General features: G+C 49.1%; 4 protein-coding genes across 4 annotated transcripts; 1 reads left to right on the plus strand and 3 right to left on the minus strand.

Annotated features, from left to right (window-relative positions):
• Positions 1-428: 428 nt before the first annotated feature.
• BGZ61DRAFT_61287 (uncharacterized protein) lies at positions 429-872 on the minus strand. Its single transcript, XM_046256914.1, has 2 exons — positions 557-872; positions 429-474 (listed from the first exon to the last, which is right to left on the minus strand). The coding sequence occupies exons 1-2, from the start codon at positions 811-813 to the stop codon at positions 468-470; spliced, it is 264 nt and encodes an 87-aa protein (XP_046092928.1). The 5' UTR covers positions 814-872; the 3' UTR covers positions 429-467.
• Positions 873-2,473: 1,601 nt separating this feature from the next.
• Positions 2,474-3,739, minus strand: BGZ61DRAFT_595309 (uncharacterized protein). Its single transcript, XM_046256890.1, has 2 exons — positions 3,562-3,739; positions 2,474-3,018 (listed from the first exon to the last, which is right to left on the minus strand). Exons 1-2 carry the CDS (start codon positions 3,731-3,733, stop codon positions 2,654-2,656), a joined length of 537 nt encoding a protein of 178 aa, XP_046092929.1. The 5' UTR covers positions 3,734-3,739; the 3' UTR covers positions 2,474-2,653.
• A 1,870-nt stretch (positions 3,740-5,609) lies between these two features.
• On the plus strand, positions 5,610-7,690 carry BGZ61DRAFT_469955 (uncharacterized protein). Its single transcript, XM_046248018.1, has 6 exons — positions 5,610-6,133; positions 6,198-6,542; positions 6,596-6,656; positions 6,701-6,797; positions 6,846-7,461; positions 7,518-7,690. The coding sequence occupies exons 1-6, from the start codon at positions 5,683-5,685 to the stop codon at positions 7,568-7,570; spliced, it is 1,623 nt and encodes a 540-aa protein (XP_046092930.1). The 5' UTR covers positions 5,610-5,682; the 3' UTR covers positions 7,571-7,690.
• Positions 7,691-7,914: 224 nt separating this feature from the next.
• On the minus strand, positions 7,915-8,724 carry BGZ61DRAFT_469959 (uncharacterized protein). Its single transcript, XM_046248019.1, has one exon. The coding sequence runs from the start codon at positions 8,650-8,652 to the stop codon at positions 8,251-8,253; it is 402 nt and encodes a 133-aa protein (XP_046092931.1). The 5' UTR covers positions 8,653-8,724; the 3' UTR covers positions 7,915-8,250.
• Positions 8,725-9,150: the final 426 nt, after the last annotated feature.

Here is a 9,150-nt window from a genome sequence, read left to right on the forward strand (position 1 = left end):
AGGAAGACTGCGACTATGTGGCCGTGGGGGAGCACCAGCGGCTTGGACATGATGTAGCTGAATCCAGTTGCTATTGAATCCCACAGAAGACGGAGCTTGCTTATTCGACTTGAGCTTGATACTGTAAACCACCGGCTTGTATGTTGTTGCAATCTGGAAGTGATTAAGGTACTGAGTGATGATAAGGCTTATGTCGAGGAGCACAACCAGGACGTTGACGATGATGAGGTATTAGATAACTTTGCGCGCTGCGATCTTTTTTATGGCTAAGATGGGCTCGAGTCTATGAGATACTTTCTAGATATAAAGACCGGAGATAATGGATTCTTAGATAGAGAACCCCGCAAGTTAGATATACTTGTAGATATTAAATGCGGGAAGAAACCAATTAGATTCTCGAGTGTTGCTGCCGAGAAATAAGACTGTAACCGGGATATAAAGGATATAGAAATTGATAATAATTATAATCAGCACCTACTGGATTTTAGCTTTATCCGAGATAATAAGATAGAGGCGTGAGTAGAGAATAGCAGACTGGCCAGTAACCATACCATACCAACTGATATATATTAGAAAAGCCAGTGGAAGGTTTGGCCCAAGGCTGTAGTAATGTAGCAACACCACTATCGAATGAAGCGCAATTCCCAGTGTCGCTATAACCATACTCCAGAAATAGAGCCCATCGTGGCGCTTAAAGCGGTGGAGCAGCGAGATGAGGATTTCGACGCAGTTATAACACACAATCGCGAAGAAGCCGGCAATGATTATGTCGACCGGCAACGACGCCGAGATGGGACCTATTTCCCCGGCCATCTTGGCTGCCGTGGGACCTGGATAGGGAGGACCAAACTGGTCATGGCACGATGGGGAGAATGGCAGGAAAAAATGAATGAGAAGTACCAGAGGAAGAGTTGTTGATAGAGGCGAAGGAATGCGGCTCTTATGTGCTGCCCGAGCAATAGTATAAGAAACCCTCTTGAGAATCCCTCATGGAGCTTTCCCCATGGCGCTCCCCAGCCCCCCTCCCCCAGGCTAAGCCCATTAGGATCGAATTGTGACGGCACGGCGGTCCCCCCGAGACATGGGCAGTCGGCTCAGGATCCAGTTGGCTCAGGATCATGTTTTCTCGTCATTCGTGGCTGAAGCCATTGGCCAGCTTGACAGCCCCCTGTATGAGGTAATTTTGCCTAACTGGCACCAGGGAGGTCGGTAATGCCGATCCTAGCCAGCAGCGCCATATTCATGGAGACATCGGGGTGAACGCTGTCATTTGACTAGCCCACGGGTCGCGTTTAGTGCAAGCCACTTTGACACGGAAAACAAGGGTTCATGCGAATTTCCCCATGCTAATGCGGTATTTGCCGGACGGGACTCGTTGGAGTTGCATCACGAACGGGCTGACTCGAAGTCTTGACAAATGCGAGGCTCATTCTCATCGTCGCTAGACCAATCATTCATGGAGTCGTTTGCATCCATCCATCATCGCGTTGACAGGAGAGGCAAACTGTTGGACAGTGGCAAAAGGAAGCTCATGGAAGTAGCTTGAAAGGCTTATAAATATTGTCATCAAAGATGACAGTTGCCACCTATTGCCACAGGCTTAGCAAGCAGCTTCCAGTTGATTCCACATAGCACAGAAAAGGCATATAGAGCTTGCTCCGAAACCTCAACTAGCAAGCGGGACACAGTTAGACAACAATATGAATAACACGCAATTCACCCCAATATCTAACACAAACCGGTCGCGGTTTGCGCAAGGGAGCCTTGAGGAACGAAGTTGGATAAGGGCGATCTTGTGGGCAGAGAGCGCCGAAAAAAATGCGACGTTTTGAATGTGAATCAGGCGGGGGTGCTGTGATGCTGTTAAAAGGCCATATACGAAGCAAAAGGTGCCCTTGATTCGCAAAATTAGATACTTCTGAGTGGCGCCAATTTGTTAGAAGTATGAAGTCACTTTTCTTCCCCCTAACCCTAACCCTGCTCCAAAAAAACCAGATATCCCAGGCCACTGCATCGACATAAACACATTTTACATGTTTAGCACGACCACAAATATTGTATTTGACATTGCCATCTATGTCATGCCGCTACAGATCCTCTGGCATCTAAATCTTAAGTAGCTAGATATTGGTGGCGAACACAATATTGACCATTCGACAGTACCCAAGGCAACGGATGGGATTGGTATTGGTGTTTGCGCTGGGTTTCCTGTAAGTGTCTTCTCGGCCAAGTCAGTGAGTGATTTGCCGTGGGTCTTAACGGTAAGAAGTGATCTAGTTGCAAGTGTCTTCCGCCTGGTAACTCTTGTGCATTTGTTATATGCCCCGGATTGTAAGTCTCTTCCCTAGTCTTCCCAAACTTGATGGCTGATTGTGAATCTAGACCGTGAAGATAATACCTGTAAGGAAACTTCAATCTGCCTTTGAATGACTACTGACAGTTACCTAGGGACTACTGTGCGCCCCCATTGACACATCTTCACCCATTGCCTGGTTCTAACTGCGATATTAGGTGCAATCATTGAACTGGTCATCTGTAGAAATCCATGTCGCCCATGTCGCCCTCGTCTTATCTTGCACGTGCACATTTAAGACACTCATTCAGAGATTCCTTCCAGGTGTTCTTGAGATAACTTCTAGCTCAACAAATAACATCATCTCTCGTGGTTGGCCACGCCGTACCAATGACGGTGCTCCAGTCTGTCAGCCACAATGAGCCGAGCGTCAACACTGCCACGTGGGAGTATTCCAATGATGCTGATGAAATTGGGAGTCAGAAGGCATTGTCGAAGATGTGGAGAATACTCGGCACCACTCTCGTCCTTGTTGTTGCCAGTCAAGATTGGCACGTTGTTGGCTGCACCGTGGAGCAGGGTGTTCATGTAGGTGTCGGGCATAGCATAGCCATCCAAAACAGCTCCGAAAATGCCGTCGCGGAAGTCACTATAGTCCAAAGCGCGGAGTTCCTCCAAAGAACTAACGTTGAGCTGCGACACATAGCTCACACCGTTCTCCAGGGCTGCGTCAAGAGTTCGGTGTTCTCAGCGAGGCCGGAGCAGAGAGGGTCTTTGGGATATCACGAACTGCTTGGATTTCACCATTTAGCGCAGCAGGATGACGAGAAAAAGGCATGTGCTCGCATGCTTGCCAGACTGACAGCTAACGTAGCAAAGGCGACTGGAGACTGGGGACTTAGCGCACGGAGTTGGGAAGATGCACTATAACTCCCAGTTAGAGATGATGGACTGGAGGAGAATTAGTGAGACTTTGAAACACTCAGTGATGAGAGACCAATTTCGAGGAGACGTAGCATTTTGGGATTTATTTTTCTCATGGGCTTTGAGGCAGCTATTCCCACCACTCGATCCCCGATCTTGACCTCAGTATTCCGCCAAGCATTAGGTGTCCCAGTGCTCAACATCACACTTGCAAGCTACCTAGCCGGCTTGAACTCTACGGTTAGGTTTGAGGGGGCAACCTCGTGTTGCTCTTTGAATATGAGCATAGGTGAACAGGTGGATAGCACACAGTTGCCAAGGGAGCAGGGCAGCTGGTAGTGTACCTTTTGGTCCCACGTTGGTCGGCAAACGATACGCCCATTCTTCGGTGTCGTCTGGGTTGTATGTATGTGTTAAGCTAGCGAGGCAAAATAGGAGCTCCATGCCTAAGGGTTGGATAGATGTGGTAGATATGCCTGGTCCCGTGATACGAGAAGGGTTGGGACCGTAGGTCATGATGTGTGTAAAGAAGGAAAGATGATCTCTACAGCTAGCTAGCTACGGTCGGAGCCGTAAGGGCTCCGACCCACAGACCCGAGGCCTGAGGCATCAAGCCCAGTCCCTGGCTGTGAGGCCAAGGAAAGGGCTTTCCGCATCATCCCGCAACAGTATGTATATACAACTTTGTGATAGTGATGCCGTGTCCAGATGTCGATGCAGGACGAGGGCCTATTGTATGCATCTGCAAGGAGTATATGATGTTGGCTTAAATCAACTTGCGGCGACTGGGCGCGTAAGCGTTCGTACGGATAGTGTCACATCTATGGCGGTCATGGCGGTCATGGCGGTCATCGCCGACTAAGATGCCTTATTTTCCTTTCTTTTGCTATCACGGCTGCCGCCGCCCTCCGTACTCAGGATGTAGTCAAATTCCTCTTTAAATACAGGTGTTTAGACCTTCAATTAGATAGAAATCAAAAGATTCTACACACATCCAATGCACCCTTCCTCCTCAGATGCAACGGGTAGACTGGTGAGGCGTTAACATCACTGAGGCAGATTTGCCCCTCCCCTTCCCTACCTCTACAGTATTAGCCCCTGGCAGGAGGCTTTTCAGCCTTCTGGGAGCACAGCCAGCGTTCCGCCTCTTGGACATGGCGAGTCACACTCCTAGCCACTGTATGTCTTTCGCTCAGACAGGTGGCGTTTGCCTCGAGCCTAACAGATAGCCATAATACCGTTTCGCCGTCTGTATACGGGCACCAATCCGGCGGGAGGTTCCCCGGGGGGTTCCGCAACCAGGGGCCCAAAATACCACTTCTATAATGCCAATTTCCACTTTTTAGACAGTCGTCACAATCTGCACCCAGACAAATATACCAGATACAGTTGCAAAAGGCAGGCTGCTCAACATCAGGAAAGGGGAGACTGCAGGTGACACTCATGGTGGTGGGTGTTGGCCCCAACTGGTGGCTTTGCAGCGCATGGCCCCGACGTCAGAAAGCTCTGCTTTGGATCGGATGCCAGGTTGGGACCAGGCGGTCACAACTAGCAGAACCATGACGTACCCACCTTTTCCCTCCTATCATACGTGGAGCGTGCCGCTGAGGATCGTACCCACGGTCCTGGATCGCTACGATCCCACGCGTCATACGATCACCCCAAACTGCACAGTATATAAACACTTTCATAAGACACTAGAATAGCTCTACGCTCCTCAGCTATCAACAGACTTGGTTACACGAACTACCTTCTGCACATTACCAGACCCGTGACCTACATTGCGCAGAACTCACATGTGCCTAGTACACTGGTAGCATAAACCAATCAGGTTTGACCTGGGGATCCACACTCCCGCCAATCTGAATCGAGAAGGCCGTGCAGCCCTTTTACAAAATAGCTCCGCTGTTGTGAACGGCCCAGTTGGTGTCTCGCCTGCACTCAGAAGGACGGTTTAAACGCCGTCCTCGCCACTTCTCGCTGTCAGCCTGTCACACCGCTGCAGCTACCGAAGGAGCTCAGCTTGCCTGCCCCCCATCCTCTCCCGTCCCCGCGGACAGCAACCGGTTTCTATTATTATTGAGTCAGCCAATAGGCTCGGGCACGACCGCGTGAAGGAGTAACTGCGCATGAAAAATCTCCACAAAGACTTCGGGCCCATCCCTGACTTCGCACCGAGCGGGCAGCCCAAAGCGGCAACAGCTTATCTACAATGAATTTGGGTCTGTGTCATATTTTAGGCCAATCACCGCGTAGACAAGGCTCGCATGGTGGGTCGATTTCTCGGCCGCCGTACCCTGCCTGATTACGTTGGTTGGTATGCCACTTGCAGCCTTCTTTTTGCTATAAATAACCCCGTCCGCAAACTCCGCACCCGCCCGCGAGGTTCCCCCCGCCCGCAAAGTTGTCCGCCCGCAAAACAACCAACTCGCCTGCAAAGCCATCGGGCCAAATGCCTCAGCATCATGGAAAGTGACAGGCGCACCCTAGCAGTCCGTGCTTGCGTAGCATGTCGCAAACAGAAACGAAAATGCACCAGAGAGGTTCCCGAATGTTCTCTCTGCTCCAAAAATGGACGGCCTTGCGAATACGCTGTCGGTAGCCGTGCGGCACCTAATCCCGACCATCACTCGCGTGTCGCTCCTCGAATCCAGAACCCGACTGTAATGCCTGTACAGACCGTCGATTCCGCAGCAACAACGCCTAGCTCCAATGAACCCACTGCCCCGAGGCTCTTGCCAGTTGAAAACCACTTTCCTCTGTTTTTTCTCGATTCTAGTTATTTTCAGCACACAAACTCCCTGCTACAGATGCCAACGATTGAACTTCCTCCCGAGTTTGACTCTATTGGTGCCCAATCAAACATGCACGATGTTGACGTCTATTTCAGTTCTATCCATACGTTCTTGCCGATAGGTCAGTCCGTCTTGCAGCATCCTTTGTGCTCATGACAGCAACAGGTGCGCTTACTTTAAGATAGTCTCGAAATTGCGACTGTATCGAGAGCTCTCTGCTCCACAGAATTGCCGAAACCCCGACACAGCGCTTCTTTTGATCACCATACAACTGCATACCCGGTCTCTGGACAGTTCAGACCCACCGAACCGTGAGCTCTATGGGCTCGCCAAAGCCTGTTGTTCTCATGTCGAGAGGAGCAATATTTTCTCCATTCGGCTGTTACAAGCCACACTTCTTATCACTTTATACGAGATAGCGAATGCGATATACCCAGCGGCCTATGTCAGCGTAGGCCATTGCGTAAGATTGGGCCACGCTATAGGTATCCACGATTTCAAGAGAGCACCTCAGATGCTTCGCACACCAAGTAGGCATATGCTTTTGCATTTTATTTTCTGCCTCGTTTCTAATTTCAAGAAGCATCAGCTACTGAGTTGGAAGAAAGGCGACGAGTTTGGTGGGCTGTGATTGTGCTAGACAGGTATGCTTGTAGAACCTGCTTGGAGTCAGTTGCTGAATAAACAGATATGTCAATGTCGGCGGTAAACATCGACCATTCTCGTGCGACGATGTCCGACCAGATGAGCTACTTCCTGTGGATGACAAACATTGGGATCAAGGGGTATGGTCTGAGTCTAAACCCTAGAAAAAAAAAACTAATTTGACGCAGGAACTCGCCCTTGTCCAACCCCTTGCAGTATCAACTAGCACAACAGTGAAAATTTGTCCCTTTGGGAGAACTTGCCAAGCTTCTCATTTGCTGTCTCGTGTCCTGCGGCATATAAGCGACAGGGACTCTGATATTGAGTTTAGATGTAACGAAGCTCTGCAACTTCGTCGCACACTGCAGGCGCTGGCTGCCACAATTGCCAACGAATCCGAAGAACTCCTAGGGCACGTGAACGATGCCACGGCTGACCTGCCCCTTTTTACTGCAACGGCATTGTGCCATAGTGCGTTGCTTGGCCTTTACGAAACGTATTGTTGCACTGAAAACAGCGAGGCTAACCAAATGGGATGCGAAAATTTGCTGGAGATGCAAAACCTAGCTATATCAGGCCTGAAGGAAATATCAAATGCCGTGTTTCTATTTTCCAAACGCCTTCAGGCCGTCACAGAGTTGGGAGGAATGCTGAGAATGACTCCTTTGGTCTGCGCCTGTCTTTATCAAGCTGCCGGAAACTATTTATGGTACACCTTGGAAACAGGTGGTCAAGATTACCTCTCTATGGCCAATACTATCAAAAGTGTGCTGAGTATTCTGGGTACAAGATGGAATTCCGCTAGTAAGTTTGGTTGGTACTAATCCTGTCTTGACGTTGTCTTGCTAAATACACAATAGGGGAGTATGTCGCGATTCTTGACGGTGTTGACTACTCGGGAATTCATAACTAGGCTGGCAAAGGCTTTTATTGGCTTTTCTAGACGGCTCCTCTCGCCGAACTTAGAGAGAAAGCCTCCACATAATTTTGTATACTCTCTCCATTCAATCCTTAATCCACTCACGTTTCTTTATCTCGGTGGTAGTCCATTGCCACAATCGGCCGCGAGCTCTTCGTAATTCGCGTGACTGCTTGTGTTCTCCTTCTTCGCTACAGGTTCAAAATACCGCTTACTCTCGTTTTGATTGAGCTCGGTAGACACAATCGCGAATAATGTGTTAAAAAGATCCTTCTTCGGGCGTCTTCGTTACTCGCAAACACTTTAGAATAGAGTATATGATGTAAGACACCACTGGCTGCTTGACGAGGTCTATTAATAAAGTCAGGATGTACTGCAGCTATCCAGATAGCCGTCGACTTATCAGCTGAGCCCTATGGACCAAAGAACTTAGTAAGATATTTCGCATGTAAAATATTTACGAGTTTACCCATCCCATACGTCTCGAGACTCCACCGCTAACTTAATCCATATCGTCGAAATCAATCCCGGAATTCGCGCGGGCTTTATGTCCATTGCTGCATGATGTTGACTATTCTAGAATTTCCAGGCTGAGCGTCGGGTTCGATTGCCATCTTAGCCAACGTATCCAAAAAAAAAAACCCCAAAAAAAACCCAAGTCAAGAGACAACGGCTTAGTAGTTCGTCTGCCATTGTGCCTCAAAGCCATCCACAGGGCTTTTGGCAAACGATGTAGCCATGATTCCTGGGTTATTGACCAATCCGTTTAGTCTGTTCTCCCGACTTTTAAACTCTTCAGCCGCCTTCACTACAGAGGGCAGATCCATCTTCATGAAATGAACATCGGCCTCGAGAGACTCGGTCTTGATTTTGGAGATGGCAGCAGAAGCCTTGCCCGGTGATTTTGGCCCCATGTACAAGCGAACTCCTCGTAGGGCAAGTTGCAATACCGTCTGTACCCAATCCCAGCGTTTCAACCGGTCACGAGCTAGACTTTGCCACGAAGGGAGAGAAGGGCGGCAGGCGTGAAGACCATGGTAATTGAAAAATGGAGGTTGAGGTGGGAAATTTAGCATGTAGTAATTGAAAGGAAAATTCGGTCACTGACCATGGCAATTGGCAACTATGCCTGGAGGAACTTGTTCCGGAAGGTTCTTTTTCCGAGCTTTTCCATGCCCACACACGAAGCACGGACCAGTTTGCTCTTTTTACAGTGTCATTTATTTATTTTTACTGCCCCTTTTTACTGTGAGCTTATACGCTTCGCTTTTAGCCAGGGTGGTGTGTTTGGGTCACGTGCCTCTAGGCCTGACAGAATCTGTCAGACTCGTGACCAGCGGCGAGACGTCCTTCACTCTCCTCAGGAGCCTCCTTACAGTTTGTGGTTTCTTCGAGGAAGAGACATACAGACTTTTACTATCATAAGTCTATCGTACCTGTGCAAGAAAAAGAGATATTAAGGGATATTGCTGCCTTATGGCTTATAAATGTAGGTAACTGCCAAGGTACATGCTACGACTTGGCCTCAGAATCCTCGGAATCGCACCAGAGAGAGGGTCATCTTCCTAGTCGAC

This window comes from Ilyonectria robusta (genome assembly GCF_021365365.1).
Source record: "Ilyonectria robusta strain PMI_751 chromosome Unknown BGZ61scaffold_156, whole genome shotgun sequence".
NCBI classification, from domain to species: Eukaryota; Fungi; Ascomycota; class Sordariomycetes; order Hypocreales; family Nectriaceae; genus Ilyonectria; species Ilyonectria robusta.